Source organism: Lygodium microphyllum, chromosome 29, assembly GCF_053477565.2.
Source record: "Lygodium microphyllum isolate KBCC chromosome 29, Lygodium_microphyllum_v1.1.10, whole genome shotgun sequence".
In the NCBI taxonomy this organism is placed as follows: domain Eukaryota; kingdom Viridiplantae; phylum Streptophyta; class Polypodiopsida; order Schizaeales; family Lygodiaceae; genus Lygodium; species Lygodium microphyllum.
Genome location: NC_141163.1, coordinates 122,368,130 through 122,386,785, shown reverse-complemented (window position 1 = coordinate 122,386,785; position 18,656 = coordinate 122,368,130). Strand labels below are relative to the sequence as shown.

Below are 18,656 nucleotides of genomic sequence, written 5' to 3'. Positions count from 1 at the left end.
TTTGCCTACACATATAATGTTTTGCAATAGGCTCCATATCTTGCCTACACATACAATGATAACCTAGAATGTTCCATAATAGTTCAGAGAGTTGATCACTTTGCATGCTCCTACATAGACATTGCAGCAATATATATACTTCTTATAAGCCTCTATCTTTGAGAAATGACACTACACAAATAATAACAAAAATAGTATTTTATAGTTTGTCATATTTCTTGAAAATCTTTTGTATGATAATGACATTCATCTAGACATTAAAAAAGTTTCTCCCTCTCTTACATAATCTCCAAGCTACTTGTATATCTAGTCTTTAATCTTAGATCACCTCTAGGTTAGTTGTATATCTAGTCTTTAATCTTAAAATATAGTTTTGCAAGCTTGAAGCAAGACAATTTTGCAAGTGGTGTTGTGCTTGCACGTTCAAGCACTTCCATGAATTGAATATGTTTCATGCAATTTGGAATCTACATCCTAAACATTCAATAATCTATATCTTAAATCATGTCATCTCAAGCAACAACATGAAGAAAAGCACACTTGTAAACCTAAATTAGAGATTGTTCACATTATTTTGAGTTTCTTTGGGCCATTGGAAAATGATAGCCATTGGAAAGCCAAAAATTTGAACATAGTGAAGGACACCATGAGCAAGCATGCTATTGAGGACTATGAGATACAAAAATCAAGTCATGTATATGTTTCATGCAATTTGGAATCTACATCCTAAATATTCAATATTCAATATCTTAAAGCATGTCATCTCAAGCAACAACATGAAGACAAGCACATTGTGTAAACCTAAATCAGAGATTGTTCACATTATTTTGAGTTTCTTTGGGCCATTGGAAAATGATAGCCATTGGAAAGCAAAAATTTTGAACATAGTGAAGGACACCATGAACAAGCATGCTATTGAGGATTATGAGATACAAGAATCAAGTCAAAGATTAGCACCTCTAGTCTCAAAGTACTTGTTGAACACGATGATTATATTTTTGCACTTTTTTGAAGAAGAAGCAAAAATAGATGCCGTGAAAGCAAATGAATTGTAGAAGTCAATAGCTTATTCTTTTCAAAGAGAAGCAAGGGTCGATTGGGGAGCCTCATATGCGTCCATCCTAGCTTGCAAACTGTTGAGTCATGAGGCATCATAACATAGCAATAGTTCACCAAGGAAGAAAACATAGGCGAAGGGTGGCATTCGAGTGAGAAATTCTATTATTTCTCATCTTAACCAACATGGCATCCTCCTTTGCCACCACCATCACCTCCTGTAATAGTTGTGAATGTGGCATCAATGGTATCAAGAGCATTCTCCTTCCTAATTCCATCCAATGATCAAAAGTGGAAAAAGATGGCACGCAACATCCATGTACCCAATGTCCCTCCAACCCCCCTCTCTCTCTGCCCCTTGTTATCACTAACAATATATTTATCCACTATGCAACTCTTAGTGGGAGTGGGTGGTAGCTGTTGGGCACTTATAGATATATTATGCCATGAGGATGCAAGGCATAGGGTTTGAATTGACACACGCTAATAACTCAATCCACACCCAAACCACTATACCATGACCTCATTGGTGGGTGGCATCTCCTTCAACAACACGAAGCTTCAATTCATGGCTTTTGGCGATAATGACAATAGTTTTTGATGACATCTCAAAGAAGGGAATGTCCTCTTCTTCACTTTCAAGTGACATGTCCTCTCCTATACATTCAAGATGCAACTATTGTACAATCTTCACTTTCCAAAATGTGACTAATGCAAGACCACCATAAAGGATGGTACAACTTGAGATCACACTATCCTCTAGCATCACCAATAGCTCTAGTCGACACATCATTTTTGTGTTAATTACCACCTTCAAGCCAATCCAATGTACAAATGGAAATGGAAGATTATAGCATTGGAATCTACAAGAGATTCACTTAAAGTATTGAAATGTTGCATTATGAGGCATAAACATTCAAAGTGGAATGCTCTTGTCTTTTCTCATTCTAATCTATTTTGTGTCTTCGATCTTCTATCTCATGCATTTGGTGGTGGTGGCAGATCAAGAACAAACACATGTCATAAGCCTGAAGGCATTGTACAACTTGTTAAAACTAAGTTAGCATATTCAAAATATACATTCAACCTTCACTCCACTAAATTGACAAATGAAGTATGGATTGCAATAGAGTTGTATGTTTGTGATTAAAATTTACAATATATTCTTTAATTATGTAGTAACATGCAAAGTCAAGGGGCATGTTGAAATATTTGAAGTTGTGGAAAACTAAGTAAAGTTATAAATTAACTTAGAATGCTCTTATGTAGTATCCATGCATGGATGGACCAAGAACATGCTTGGAACTAATATGTTACTCCATAGATAAACCAATTAAGTATTTGATTACATAGTTCTTTTTAAACAATTTTGCTAGGGTATATATATTCCAAAACAAGTGGTGTTTGAGGTGGATAGTTAGCACTTCTTATAAGTAAAATTTGGGTCATTGACTATAATGAAGATGAGAATCATTGTGGCATGCAAGGGGAGTAGGTGAAGGCTAAATGATGGCATGAAAATTGTGAATTTGGTAAAGGTTTAGACCATGAAGTCATGAAGTTTGTATCAAAACCTTGAAGTTCCATTGCTTCTTATATAGTAATGGTAATCTTTAATTAATTAATATCTTATTAGAAATATTATTTGTGAGTACGATTTATTAAAACAATATGCATTAAAGATGGTTGTAGGCTACATCATTCTCTTCTTTTACAATGCATGCATATGCACATTCATGTGACACACATGCATACATTGAAAAAGCCCATAATCATACCTATATATGAACATGTATTCACATGTTCAAACAGAACACCACCCAAGTGTACATGAGATATAACAACATGCATGTGCAAAGCTCATTCGATGTCACGTGAAGCACATCGACTTTGTTTCTTGTGAGCAAGGGGAAGAGGTCATGCTATCATTAGTGGGTCAGCTAGGTTTGACTATGTTCAGGCCAATTACACACCGCCAATTTGCTACTTGCCCGCTTTGGAAACTTAAGGAATTGGGCGCAAAGGCCTTATACACTGAAATGCCCACCTAGGTACCTCCAAAAGTGCATTTGCAGGATAATGGTTAAGCCAATCACCTTCCTTGCAACATTAATGTTGGCTCAATACAACAATTTTCCAATTTAGAGGATCCTTGACTTTATGTGGGCTGGGTGCGGATGGTGCATCTTGGGTGGGCAATATTGTCTGCCCAGATAAATATTGGAACCAATGTGCTCCTGGCGTGTGGGATCACGCTCACGCCCTTTTATTTTTGAGTGCGGGTAGGCGACTATGTGTGATGTGTATGTAACCAGCCTCAGGATTCTTGAGAGAGAAATCGCACTTGTTCACATTATATCCTCCAATCTCTCCTTATCTTCCTTATATGTGCGTTTGGTTCTTGTTTTGAAGTAATGGCTTTGTCACCTTAAGGAGGGTTTCCACCCAACACAAGGCTTGCAATGGATTCTACAGTGCTTTGTATCAACTGAAGACACGGAGATTAATGGAACGTAAGAGTAGCCCTTCTACCTGCATGATTCGATTAGCGGGCCTTCTCAAATTTTGATATCAATTCCAGCTTTCATGTCAAAGCACACCGACGCAGATGGAGCAAGGCCTCGGATTCTGTGATGCTGCAGAGAGCATGTGCAAAATGCCTCTGATGCTTCTCAGAGCAGAGCTATGGTGGCAACGTCAGAGTGATGATCCTTACTGATGCTGGATAGAGAACAGCTATGGTAGCAATGATGTCAGAGTGATGATCCTCATGTGCGGAGCAGCTCGAAAGCTCAGTAAACGGTTCAAAAAGCTCTGTTATTACGGCCAATTTGATGAAGCACTAGCAAGTTTAGATATCTTGGACAAGCAGGGAATACACATTACTGCTGCAGATTTGTATCTTTACCTTGATACATGCACTAGGAACAAATTCCTGCCAGCTGGCAGAAGAATTCATCAGCTTATTATAAAGTATGGTTATGAATCAAATGCATTCCTGGGTACCCACCTGATCCATATGTTTGCGGCATGTGGAAGCCTAACAGAGGCAAATGAAATCTTTGGGAAATTCCCTAACCCTACTATATTCCTATGGAGTGCTATCATTGCGGCACATGCTAAGCTTGGAGAATCTCGACAAGCTATTGTCTTATATGGTCGGTTCTCAGAGTCAAAACTAAAGCCTGATGCACATACTTTTCTTTTTGTTCTTAAGGCATGCTGCAATTTAGAAGCCTTGACACAGGGCAAGGTGATTCACATGTACATTTTGGAAGTTGGCCTTGAGAATGATGTGTTTCTCTGTAACATGCTTATTGACATGTATGCCAAGTGCGGTGTCATGAAAGATGCTCATATGGTCTTTGACTGTCTGCCATATCGAACAACAGTATCATGGAACACATTGATCACAGGGTATGCTTGCAATGGTTGTGGATCTGAAGCATTGCATGTCTTCTGTCATATGCAACACAGCGGGGTGAAACTTGATAAGTTCACATTTACATGTGCCTTGAGAGCTTGCTCGGACATGGCAGCCTATGGTAATGGCATATTGATACATGCCCAGATAATGGAAATCAATGTCACATGGGATGAGTTTGTTGCAAGCAACCTTATTGACATGTATGCTAGTTGTGGGAGTGTAATGGATGCAAAAAGTGTGTTTGATGGATTGCACATATTGGATGCAGTGACATGGAATGCTATGATTGCATGTCATGCTACACATGGGTATGTTCAACAGGCATTTCAACTTTTCTATCAAATGCAGCAATGTGGTGAAAGGCCAGATTTGGTCACTTTCCTCAGCTTGATTAACCAAGATTTCAGCTCAGATTCTCAAAATCAGGTCAAAATTGTTCATACTTTAGTCATGGAGAGTGGTTTGCGAACTGATGCATATATTGCTAGTGCCTTGATTGATATGTATACAAAACATAGGGTTCTTGATGATGCACGTAGAGTGTTTGACTCTACACATGACCAAGATGTTGGGACATGGAATGCTATGATTTCAGGTTTTCTTCAGCATGGTTTGTTTGAGAATGCTCTTAAGCTTTACCATCACATGCAACAAGATGGGCCACAGCCAAACCATATCACATTTCTATGCATTTTGAAAGCGTGTGCTCAGATGGGTGCCATGGATGAGGCCAAGATAGTTTGTAGCCACATTTTTCACTCTGCTTTTAGCTCAGAACTTTCTATTCTGAATAGTATTATTAATTTACATGTCAAATTCGGGCATGTTAAGGAAGCCCGATTTTTATTTGACAAGCTGGATGAGAAAGATGTGATAACATGGAATGCAATAATTTCAGGTTATGCTCAGCATGATCCTTGCCAAGAGGCTCTTGGGCTGTTCATGCAAATGCAACAAGAGAACATAGAACCTAATAGCACCACATTCCCTACTATCTTGAAGGTTTGTGCTACTTTAGCTGCACTAGATCAGGGTCGGATAATTCATATGCAAGTCAATGAGAGCTGTTGTGAATCTGATGTGCATGTAGGGAATGCGCTTGTGGACATGTATTACAAGTGTAATAGTTTGGATGATGCATGTAGAGTGTTTAGTGGAATGAAAAAATGGGATCTAGCAACTTGGAATCTGATGATTGCTGCATATGCTGAACAACAGCAGAGCAGGACAGCACTGCAGTTGTTTGAGGCCATGAAACAGACAGGTGTACAGCCAGATGATGTGACATTTGGGTCCATTCTTTCTGTCTGTAACCAAGAAGGTCTACTGGATACTGGTTGTTATCACTTCAAATTGATGAGTGAAATGCACAGATTATCTCCCACCCCTGAGCACTTAAATTGTTTGACCGATCTCCTTGGACGCACAGGGCACTTGGAGGAGGCAAAAGATTTGTTGTGGTCCACACCATTACCACCTAATATTGTAGGTTGGATGTCTTTGCTCAGTAATTCTGGAGCCTATGGGAAATCAGATCTAGCAAGGCATTGTTTTGATCATGTTGTTGAAATTGACCCTATGCATGGCTCTCCATATGTACTTTTGTCAAGTGTCTATGCAGACATGAAAGAGAATTCAAAAACAGCTAGTAATTTGACTTGCTTCAAATCTGGCACCTATTTTTCATTTGAAGAATCGGCACCAACAAGGGTTCTAGTTCCCAGTTTCCAAAAGCATTAGAAGGGCAGGTCTGATAGCTGCCATTGTTTTCCACATGGAGTGGGAGAGTGAATCATCTAGGGCCAGCAAATTGAAGGAAATCTAGTTAGCAAAGATTGGCTTGGCAGAGGTTTATGATTTGTGAGTAAATTTGATTTTTCCTTAAAGCAGCCAAACTATGTTAAAATTTACAGTGAGAGCTCCTCAATAGCAGGCAGAATGTTACAGACCACATAATTGGCTGTGGAAAGCAAACTGAGGGTCCTAAATATTTGAGAATAGAGAATGTCTACTAGAAAAGTAAAAAAGGGGAGCAAACGTCACATTGAAAAACTTGCATTGCAAGCCAGCCATGAAGTGTGAAAGTCCCAGTATTTGCAACAGCTGAAAAAGAGGTCATGAAACTGCAAAGCAGAACTTGGCAAATTTAAAGGTCCAGAATTGATGCCCAAATAAGTTCCCACAACAAGAACTATGAAGAAAAGCAGAAATATTATCTTGAAATGGCAGAGAGTGAAACGTTGCCATAAGTGGGAAAACTGGACACTGCGTGCAGGGAGGTCTTCTAGGTACATTGGCCAAGTACTCCTGGGGGTCAGGTTTGCAGCCTGCAGGATGAGCATGAGAGAGTGCAGACGTTCCAAGAGGAGGTGATGGGGATGCCCATGGATTTCTGTAGGAGATTTTTCAGCAGGGCCAGGTCTCAGTACAGCTGCTTCACTACAGAAAGGACATCTGGGAGCACATTTTGCTGACTCTAGGCCCTGGGAAGATGGACTTCTGCCTCTTGGAACTCTTCCCAGAGCAGGAGCTCCTCCAGGCTTTTCAGCATCAGGAGGGGGAGAACTGCCCAGGTGAGGATGCTCTTTCCAGAGTGTTCTTCTTTACCTTTGGGAGGAGGTGAGACTTCCCTTTCTTCTGGCCTTTTGGGAGATCCTCAGCTTGCCCTCTAGTCTCTCAGACAGCTTAGTTTCTCTTCTCCCCAAAGGGGAGGGTCAGCAGCAGCTTGGCCAGTGGTGCCCCATGATGCATGTCAGTGGCCTGCAAGGCCCTAGCAAAGATGATTAATAGCAGACTCTGCCTCCTACCAAACATTATCCGTGATACTCAGAAAACACTTTGGTCAGGATTCGAATCCTGGACAACATGTTCCCCTTCTCCGAAGCCATGGATATTGTTCCCAGCAGTGGGTAGGGGTAGCAGCAATGCTTTTCTTGGACTTTGAGAAAGCCTGTGATATTCAAGGAGGTTACAATGGCTTGGCTAGACTTTCCTCAACAGTGGATTGTGACGGCCCTTTACAAGCCAGCCAACAGCAGGTGATCATAGGAGGGTGGAACAGAAAGGTGTTCCACTTTGAGAGATCAGTCAGATCTGCCCTAGCCCTGCATCTCTTTCTGATCTTTGTGGAGGTGATGTCCTACTTTCCCCACTCAAGAGTCATGGGCCTGAGGGGTCTTAGGCTGCTTGTGAGTGCAAGATGGAGCTGCTGGACTTGGAATATGCAAATGACATAGCCTTGTGTCTCGAGCATGATTTGCTGATGCTGGAGATATCAAGGCTTACTCTAGAGGTCTTTTGTACAGCAAGAAGATGGAGAATCAGCTTGTGAAGTCAGTTGGTTTTCTTACAAATCCTAATTCCACTACAAAATGAGAGATTCCTCTTGGCCTTAGATGGGTGAGTAAAGAGTGACAATCAGCTTGGAGGTTCTAGGTGGGGCTCGACATTATAGCTGATCAACAATTTGTACCTACTGTTGACTTAAGCTGGTGGAAGTTGACATTCTGGAGTATGGTCTGACTCTCTCTAGTAGGGAGAACCTTGGTCATGAGCCAAGCCTTACTAGCAAGAACATGGTATAAAGTTTCCTATTGGTGTTTCTTTTTCCACATGTACAACTTGGACAGATCTAGAAGCTTCCCCTTCAAGACTTCAAGAATGTTGATCACGCCTTGGAGGGAGGGACCCTCCTTGATACGGGTCTTTACTAAAAGTGGCCGTCAGAACCAATCTAAAGTCGCATATATGAAATAAATCAGCAGGTTAACAAAAGACTTGCTGAATAGGAGAGCTAGAATGCTCTTACATGGTAGATAACACAAAAATAGGCCTAAAGAAAAGACTTGTTGAATGAGAGAGCTAGAATGCTCTTGCATGGTAGATGATAGAAAATAGGTCCCAAAGGTTGGTGCCCCTTATGGTATTTCTTTATCATTATTCAAGGCTTGCATGAATCACATAGTCCCATATTGCCACAAACCAATATTCTCTAGTATTAGTGATTTCCATGTGCTTTGTTCTTGAATCGATCTAGACTTATCTTCAATATGCTCTCAATTGCTCTCACAAACCTTGATCAATTGTACGACAAATCTGACCTTTTAACTAGATTTTACAATTAAAACTTCAAGGTTGAGAATGGTTGAAAATCATACATATGAAGTATTTCGAAATAGGACTTAGGTAGTCCTTGCCTTTGATCGACGCGTCGGCGAAATCTACACTAGTTTTGGAAGAAACCGCAATGCTACCCTCCACATCGTTCAATCTCTACGTTTAATGTGATATGTTGAAGTGCTCTTGTTGGGAGTAAAGGCGTCTCTGCCTAGCCGCCCATGTATTACTACACTGACAGTTGTTAGAAATGCGGGATTTAGAGCATGACATAACCGGAAGCTATGGAGGATGGAAGGAGAAATGTAGACTCATGATGGAATGGACACTGTTTGTTACACAAGTGAATTAGGTTCCAAGATTGAGACTTGGACTCATAAACACAATCTTGTGTATGTGGACAATGACATTGACACTTTACTGAAATGACAAGAGTACTATCATTGCATTAAGAAAGGAAGCAAGTACAATGCTTTATAGGAAAGTAGAAAACTGCAGTAGGCACCATTGTGCATATGGGATAAGTTAGCCTGCATGTCCTTGACCCTGAGACTCCATACAAAGAGGCTGTTTGAGTGTGATTGCTGATTCTCAACACCCCTCCTCAATCACAACTAGGAAAGGCACAAAGTGTGTAGAGGCTGTAATGAGAACCACCTGCAAAGTGTGGGCATACCACAGACATGGCAAAACACCAGAGGCTGTCGCAGAAAAAGCTAAGTGTGGGTACCATAAACATGGTGGACATCCAGAGGCTGTAGCAGGGGCCTCACAAAGTGTACAGGGACTGTAATGCCAAGTTACATAAGGAGTTTACATAGCTTATGGCAGGAAGCATTAGGGCAAGGAAAAATACAAGGCTATTAAAACAGTCTATCAGAATTATGAGAGTACAAGGACTGATGAGTCTTGTCCTTCCGATCTTGGTGATCTTCATCTTCTTCTTCCTTTGCTTCATTTTCTTCTTCTTCTTTGACTGCGACTAGATAGGCCTTTTGGGATCTCTTTCTTGCGTGGCAGAACTTCTCGGTGTGTTCGGTCCTTTTGCAGAAGTCACAAAAGAGCTGATCTTTCTTGCCTTTGTACCTGTTGTCAACATATAATGCATGCTCATCTCTAGAGGTACTTGGTTCTTCTTTAGTTTTTAGCTTCTTTTCTTCTTCTAACAGTGATGCTTGGATATCAACAAGTTCAGGATTTGGCATGTTGATTAAAGTTGTTGATACGTTATTATATTCAGGAGGCAAGCTCTTAAGTAGAACACCGATGCAAACATCTTCATCCATTTTAATGTTTATTCCTGCAAGTTGGGTTAGGAGTCCTTCCATGTAATTGAGATGTGTGGCAAGTGATGTGGTGGACTTCATTTCAAGCCTGAAGAATTCAATCAAGAGACCATACTTTGATGATTTAGATTGTGCACCGAACAGGGTGTCAAGTCTTTTCCATGTATCCTGTGAGGTCTCACAGTTATCCACATGATGGATATAACTGTCGTCTAGCTCCAATTTGATAATGGCCTGGGCTCTGTCATCATTCTTTTGCCAAGTAGTTGCAAGGTCCGCGTCCCGCGGTTTCTTCTCTTTGCCATTTGTGATGGCCCAGAGACCCTTCTTCATCAGGATGAGCTTGATGCGGGTTTGCCAAGTGTGGAATCCGACTCCTTTGAATCGAGCATTTGGCGAGTCTTTGCCCATGTTAGATTTACGGGAACAGTAGTAAATCAACTTCAGACTTTATTAGATTTGAGCAACAGAAGAATTGATTGAGAGACACAAGTGCTAAAAAGCACTAACTTAGTGTTAATGAATATCAAATCTGCAAAAGTCTTTTACTCCAAGTGATCTTCCCCTTCTTGATTTGATGTTGATGCCTTCAGATCTGAGTGACAGTACTTTAACGAACTTCAGAGAGTATTGCTCAGTGATTAAAATCACTGTTGATAACTTCAGTGAGAGAAACAGTGAAAAATGTCAAGATTTTGAAGCTTTTGGCTATGGTGGAATTAGGGTTTCTGAGACAGGGGCCTGGTTTTTTGCTGATTGTAGGAGCTACAGTGGATCATTTTCAAAACTTTTTACATATCTAGGAAGCTTATGTCATGGGCTACCAAAGCCCCATCATGATCATCAACATCGTGGTCAGTATGCAGCGCGCAGGTGCCGCGAACAGAATCGGCGCAGATCTGGACAGCGAGGTCAAATTTGAGCAATGCTGGAGCTGTAGATCATCAATGTTGGTGTTTAAAGTGACAGGAAGCTGCGCCCTGAGCCAAGGAACATTTCTCCAGAAGAAATCGTGTTGAAATTCTGCCTGGTTGAAGAGTTATGGAAGCTCCAAGCAAGGTAGGTCATGTCTGGCTATGGCAGACACAGAACAGAGATTGGGGATTTTCACAATGCTGAGCTCCAGATGGTCCAATGTCCTGGATTGATGTGATATAGGGAAGCTTTATGAGTTGGGGAATACTTTTCCAGAAGGAAGCTCCAAGAGATTTGACCTGTGGAGTGAGATATAAGCAGTTCAATCTGACAGGGTGCTGCTGGCTATGGCTGCCATGGAAGCTTCAGTGAGAGTAGAGTTGAGAAAAGAAGTCATACACTGACACTGAGCTGGATGGAGGTTCAGAAGAATCAAGAGAGGCTGGAGAAGCAATGCCATGCCCAACTGGGCTCTGATACCATGTTAGAAATGCGGGATCTAGAGCATGACATAACCGGAAGCTATGGAGGATGGAAGGAGAAATGTAGACTCATGATGGAATGGACACTGTTTGTTACACAAGTGAATTAGGTTCCAAGATTGAGACTTGGACTCATAAACACAATCTTGTGTATGTGGACAATGACATTGACACTTTACTGAAATGACAAGAGTACTATCATTGCATTAAGAAAGGAAGCAAGTACAATGCTTTATAGGAAAGTAGGAAACTGCAGTAGGCACCATTGTGCATATGGGATAAGTTAGCCTGCATGTCCTTGACCCTGAGACTCCATACAAAGAGGCTGTTTGAGTGTGATTGCTGATTCTCAACAACAGTCACCGCCACTGCACACTGCAGGTGGCGGGCGCTCGTTACCATCACTTTATTCTTTATTCTTTTAGTGACAGTTTGAATAAAGAAAAGCCTGGTCACATATTGTGACTGTTGGAGTTTCCATTTCTAATCTCTTCCTTTCTTGCTCTTGCTCTCCCGCCATAGCTCTCGATTCCAATCTTCAATCCGTCGCTCCCTTTCAACTGGTATCAGAGTTGCTTTCTACTCTCGAGCTTGGTTTGTGGCATTCTCAGTATCCCATCGAATCCCTACTTACATTGGGTCTCCTTTCCGGCAGTTATAGCTTATTCTCTTGAGCTCCTGTCACTCCTCCGCTTTCCGAACTTCTTCCCGGTCTATTGAGACACCATCAGGATATTGACATTGAGGTATTGCTTCATTATTTCAAAGTTTTTTACTTCAGTTCTCAGGTCTCACAGGCTGTAAACAAGTTGTGGGCAGCCATAGCTCACACCTCTTGGAGCTTCCTTCACCTGGATCTTGCTTTCAGTCTATCAAGGCTTGTTGAGGCTTAGTGTAGGTCTTCTTTGGCCCTCATTTGTGCTCCCTTTGGGTCCCATTGTTGATATATGAGATAGCAGATCCCTTTGGGCCCCATTGTTGATACATGAGATAGCAGACCCCCTTAGCCAACTCACGTTTTTTTTGCGGATGTTTTAAAATCTGGCCTAAAAATCACTCTTTTTGTCATATCTCCGGCATTCGGAACCCGATTCAGGCAAGGTAAGAGTCTAAGTTGGGGTTTTGGCACGCTCCGAACGTGATGGTGATGTCGAATTTGCCAAATTTTGATGACAGAATCTTCTGCAACATATTTCAGGTTTGAGACAATATGTATTTGTATGCCTATGCTTGTTTGGGCATGACTACATAACCTGTTTGATACCTATTGCATCCCGATTGATTGGGGGATTGAAGATACATGTAATGTTATGATTTTGACTTGATTTTGGGGCTGGAAATACACAATTTATAATAATAAACGCATGCTGAATACTCTTGGACTGAAGCTATCTTTCATGCTTTGACATATGTCTATTGGTTTCGGATGTATGTCTTGGGTTATGCTATGATGTATTGATCATTGGGGGACGACTTTGAGCTTGTCATTGAATCCGGATGATTTTAGAAGCTTGAGCTTATTTCAGCTTATACTTATTAACATTAGTATATACTTTGACAGTGATGCTTCTTGGGTTTATGCATACCCCTTGCCTACGGCTTGATGCTCATGTCACGGTTGATTACCCTATGCATACATTGAGCTTGAGTGCTCATTGAAGCTCCACCTTGGATGCATTTTAGATTATCTGGAGTAGTCTTGGATGTTACTTGGCTTGTCAAAGTTTGGATTGGGATGCATTTGATGTTTTATATGCTTACGAATGCTACATACGGATACTCTACCGCCTACATGTTTGGGATATACTATTGATGTATTGTCTTGGACTTATGTCATTGGTACTGTGTCTTGCCTTGGCTTGAGCTCTTGAGCTCGTACATACGACTTTTGTGCTAGTGAGAGCATTCTTGAATGCTTATCAGACATTGAGTAAGTGGTACTTTTATGCATTGAGCCTTTTGTGCTAGTGAGAGCATTCTTGAATGCTTATCAGACATTGAGTAAGTGGTACTTTTATGCATTGAGCCGTTACATGCCATTGAGCAGTTACAGACACTTGAGACTTTGGGACTTTTTACATTTTAGGATGATACATCATATGCCTTGGTTCATTGTATATTTATGAGCTAAGTCTCAGTTTTGGATCCGTATCTTTGTGAACTGACACCTACTTGTGTCAAGTTTTGGTAGCATGGATTGATGATTGATAAATGTTAAAATATTTTGAAAGTTATTGAATAGTTTTTGATAGTTTGGAATGATTTTGGTATGAGTTATGAGGATCTATTATTCTCTGGTGAGCTTCTGTAACCCTTTGTAAATCTTTTGTAGAGCCTCTGTATCTGCTTTGTCTTTGTTTTGTATCTGCTCTGTTTTTGTTTTGTACTATTCTGTAGATCTTCTGTAGTGTGACTTTGGAAAAGTTTCCTAACTTTTGGAAAGGATGAATCTAAGTTTAAAAGAGCTAAAAAAAATGGAAGAAGCAGTTGTTGAAGATTGAAGTGACAGAGAAAACTGAAGCGACAGTGACAGTAGTGAGCTATGAAGAGACTGTAGTGGCTCTGGTGCCTCTTCATATCAGATATATCTCTTGGGAGGTGCAACCACGACCTAAGAAGGATTATTGAGAGTCATTATTAGAGTATTGTAGTGAGGAGATGATGTATTATTGAGAGAGAGAGAGAGAGAGAGAGAGAGAGAGAGAGAGAGAGAGAGAGAGAGAGAGAGAGAGAGAGAGAGAGAGAGAGAGAGAGAGAGAGAGAGAGAGAGAGAGCTAGAGATAGCAAATTCTATCAAAACAATGTAACTGTATATGAGAGATTGAGAGAGAAAACTATGAAGACATTGAAGATGAATACTATGTGATTAATTTTCATTTAAAAATAGTGTATTTTTTATATTTCTTATTCTATTGAAGAATTCTATGAAGATGTTGAAGATTATGGTTGATTTTATCAAATCCGTGGGAGATATCTACTATGATGTTGCATGAAGATTTGCTGTTTTCTTTGTTTTGGTCATCAAAAGAATAAAATAAAAGCTTGTTAATATTACAAGATAGATTTTCTTGCAATAGAATCTCATTTTCCTTAGTGTTCATCTTGGGGCTCCATGTTTTGGTACGCAGCCGGGGAATCGAACCCCAGTCAGTACCGTAGGAGGGTACTATGATTTCATTCACAAGTGTTAACCTCAGCACAAGATAATGTTCACCTCAGAATAAAAAAAATACAAAAAATTAGGAAAAATAAAAAAGCGCAAGTCAAGAGGTGAAAGTGGTAGCCCAAAAAAAAATCGGACCTGGAAGAGTTCAAAAGTGCATGTATGGCCACAAGAAGTCCAAGGATCAGCCCAAAAAGTGCTAAAAAAGAGAAGGTGCACCTTTGAATGTAAAGGTGCAGCCAAAATTCTTGTAAAAGAGTGCTAGGCTCCCTCTTGTGCAAATTGTAAGGGTAGATGGGTGGTAGAAAGGAAGCTAGGAAGATAGGAGGACAATAGGAAATCGGGCCTAGTAAAAGAGGGGATGATCGCCCAAAAGGAATAAGGATTTTGTATAAAAGTTCAAAAAGTAAATGAGAAGCTCATTCTTGGGTGTGTCAACCGGGCATCAAGATAAGCTCAATACACTCGTAGAGAGGGATAGCGTGTGGGCTATGTTGAGAGGTAGCCATTAGTGCTCGGCTTGGAATGCTTGAACAATAGGTGGTCTGTGGGTCTTGGAGATTGAGCATGAGCTCGCCACTACATTTTGGTTCCATTACCGGGATCAACGGATTCAAGCCTTGAGCACTTATGCACTTCGAATCGAGCATGAAAGTAGGGTTTCACCCTTGAAACAATGCTTGATATAGGTAGGAGATTTAGGGCCTTTGATCTTTGAAACAAGTAAGTGCTTTGATTTTTTTATAAGTAGACAAGTAGATTACTTCAGACCATGGATTACTTTGTGATTTTTGGTTGCATTTAGGTAGATTAGGACAAAGAACTTGCAAGAAAATAGTAAGGTTTTGTTGCTGTGAAATAGGCAGAATAGGAAAAGGAAAAGGGAAAAAATGAGTTTTGGGGTTTAATGCATACAAGACATGGAGTTGAAATGTTAAGGATGGCTGGATAGGACCCTAAAAGCCCAAAACCAATAAGGGAGAGCTCAATTCTACACTTCAATGTGTGTGAGAGAGAGAGAGAGCTGCAGGTACAGAATGAATTGAGTGTGTTGATTTCGAGTCCATCTTTCACTCCAGATACCTCCATGCCTTCCTTATGCTCTATTTTCTTATTCTGGAAGGTTGCATGTTATGCCATAAACCCTAGGGACCCTTGGCATTGATTGAGCCAACATCTGCATTTGCGTCCGCCACAGTCGGTTGGTGTTTGATTCCCAGACTCAAATAGTTTGATTGGTAGAATTGGATCGTCTGACTAGTCAGTCGAACTAGACGCAGTCAGCGGACTGGGACGACAACCTTCTATCCAATCAAACACCCCATTCAAATGACCTTGTGTCCAGTCGAACAACCCCCAATCGGACTAAACTTGGAAATCAGACCACCTTGGTCATATCGGACTACCATTCGATTGGACAAATCCAATCAGACTCGAACCATATGACTCCAAGAGTCGGACCACCTAGATGGACTAGTGAATCAGACCAATAGGGCAGAACAAAAACATGGATAAATAACCTAGCCTCTAACCAAAACCAGCCGAACCAGACCTCGAAACCCCCTGAGATAAATGACCCAGCTTATAGAAGCCAAGAACATGGGAAATTGCGACCTATGGCCTAGAGGCAACCTCTAGTAGCCTAGTCGAGAGTCCAACCCCACTTAGAGTTGAAACCAACTCATAGACCCCAATTCCACCTGATCGAGCAAAGAGGACCAATAAAGACCCTAGAAAATCCTTAGGAGCAACCTGAGAATGCACTTAGAGCCACACTAGGCTGTGAACGAAAAGGGGAATAACGTGAGCTACATTTTCCATTCTACATTCACACCCCACATTAATTTTATCACTTGAAGTGCAGCACTGAAAAGGCAAAAGCTTGACTTCACATGGTGCATGAAAAAGAGCACCACACACACTGAGTGAACTTAAATTGAGGATTGCCTATAATTAATAAGGAACTCACTCATACCTAACAATCTGAACGAACTCACTAGTAGGAGAAGACCTTGAAACGTAGTTGGGTGATCGAGAACCCCAAGCACAGGACTGAGCAAGGACTGACACCATTGGAGTGGATTTGCTCGAATTGATCAATCTTATCAACAACCTAGTGGAGCATGAGACCACAAACATGGTAGAGACAAGCACTAACTACATACATGGAAAAGAGCTTGACCTAGGTAGTTTCTCGATGGAAATCCAGTAGTTAGTCACCAACTACGATCTACAGACTTGTCGGATAGACCACCATGGTAGGCTATCCGAGGATATTATAGCAGACCTCAAAGAGGAGAGGAAACTAGCACGGGAAGCTTTGCAAGGGATAATGGCATACAATCAGGAACAACAAGCTAGGAGCTTGTGATAGAACATAGAAATGTGTGAGATTCAGAGAGTGCTAGCCTTAGCAAGTAGAAATAGAATAGGACCTGACGTAGAAAGGGAAAGAGCACTGGAAGGGGATCTCATGTTGAGCAAGCTTCTTACGAAGTGACTGCTAGACAATGCATTAGCAGAGTAGAGCGCTGCTGCAATGGCAACCTCATTGCTTGCAAGATTAGGGGTTAACCAAGGCTAAGAGCCAATCAAGAATCCCTGTCATGGCTAAGCAACTAGACAATTACCAACCAAATGATAACCCATATAGCTTCATAGAGTAGTTTGAGAAAGTCTGCGAGGCCAACGGCCTTACTGATCTTACTTTGCGCTCACAAGCTTTTGTTCTATGCTTAGGAGATAAGGGTAGGACGTGGTACACGAGTCTAGATACTGCTAAGTGGGCTGACTTCAACAACCTCAAGAGTCTCTTCATTAAGAGATTCTCTAAGCGTGGGTACTCTGATAATCTTCTGGTGCAGCTGATGAAAGTCAAGCAGAAAGACAAGGAGGACATCAGAGACTACGTCACCCACATGCGAAGTCTCTTCAAGAAGATCCCAATTGGTGAGCGACCTACTGAAAGAGCAATCTCCATAGTCTTCATCAATGGGATGCAAAGTGAGGAACTCTACAAGGCCTTGGTAGGAAATTCAAGCTTGTAGTGAGACGCGCTGGCTAGGATCTTTGATGAGGCAATCAGAGTGGAAGACTAGCTCAGAGAGAGAAGCTCTAAGAGATCAACCTGAGAGGAGAAAAATGCTAGAAACTTTGAGAGTTTCAACGTTAAGTAAAAGATCAGGCTCAAGCACTCAGGATAAAAGAAAGGGCACAGATGCAAGTCAGAGCTAGCGGAGTTGAAGACAGAGCTAGCCAAATTACAAGAAATGATAAGAAGACCAACATGCCTTCACATCCAATGTGTGTAGGAAGAAACCACCTGCCAGCTGAGTGTCAAGGCACTAGGTAGAGGTAGAGGCAGAGGCTTTGGAGGGCAAATCCAAGAACCAATCTAGTGTTGGAACTGCGGTCACCCAGGACACATCTCATGCTACCCCAAACGGAAGCCGACTAACCGAGAAAAGATCCAAGAAAAGGCCCGATCTTAGATGTCCAGAGTGTCGAATCACTTACCTGTTTGCCGAATGCCCTAGACGAAAGCCACCCCCTAGTGTAACAAATAAGCCATTGGTACCATTGGGACTGTTTGAAGTCGAGACATTTAACGAAGAGGACACACCCATCCCGTGGCATGTCATGACCTGCGCATAGATAAAACAGGCCGGCGTATCACTGCATGGACCCGACAACTTAGATGCAGCCTCAATTGGAAAGAAAAGTTGTAGGCAAAGGAGAAAGAAAGCTAATGCAAAGGTCGCATTAAAAACCAAGAGTGCCATGACACTGCCTAGTGGGAAAAAGGTGAGAGAAGCAGAGGCAGAAACGTTAGCTCCAAAGATGGCCAAGAAGGGGAGTGCAAAGGTCGGGGAGTACCATAGCCCAAAGCGCCAACTTGAGTCCATTGAAAAGGTCAGGGTGTGAGTAAAAGAATCCCAAGAGCACCTAAAGGATGTTGAGCCCATTTTGGAAGATGAGATTGATGATATCTCAAGTGTAAGCACACCAGTCTTGCCTCCATGCTATGGCAGGAGTTGAAGCGGTGGGTTGAAAGACCAATGGAGTAAGGGGCAGCTAATCTACACGATCATGACATGATAACTCAAATACCAAGCTTGACATTGTACTCAGTGCCAAAGTCCTTGCACATTAATTCTTCTTGGAAAAGTACCAAAATGCATGCAGCCTTACCGGTCCTAGCTCTAGGAGAC

The 18,656-nt window shown here is 41.4% G+C and overlaps 1 protein-coding gene across 1 annotated transcript; it reads left to right on the top strand.

Moving 5' to 3' along the window:
• Positions 1-3,817: 3,817 nt before the first annotated feature.
• LOC148011096 (pentatricopeptide repeat-containing protein At3g16610-like) lies at positions 3,818-7,719 on the top strand. The gene is made up of 4 exons (XM_087671611.1): positions 3,818-6,131; positions 6,882-7,056; positions 7,144-7,234; positions 7,330-7,719. Exons 1-4 carry the CDS (start codon positions 3,818-3,820, stop codon positions 7,717-7,719), a joined length of 2,970 nt encoding a protein of 989 aa, XP_087527737.1.
• Positions 7,720-18,656: the final 10,937 nt, after the last annotated feature.

What these genes read in the sequence shown, in the direction of transcription:
- LOC148011096 (XM_087671611.1), top strand. Translation starts at nt 3,818, where the DNA reads ATGATCCTCATGTGCGGAGCAGCTCGAAAGCTCAGTAAACGGTTCAAA. An exon ending in AGAGAATTCAAAAACAGCTA is followed by an intron (nt 6,132 to 6,881) that starts GTAATTTGACTT and finishes GGATTTCTGTAG; the next exon opens with GAGATTTTTCAGCAGGGCCA. An exon ending in GGAGGGGGAGAACTGCCCAG is followed by an intron (nt 7,057 to 7,143) that starts GTGAGGATGCTC and finishes GGAGATCCTCAG; the next exon opens with CTTGCCCTCTAGTCTCTCAG.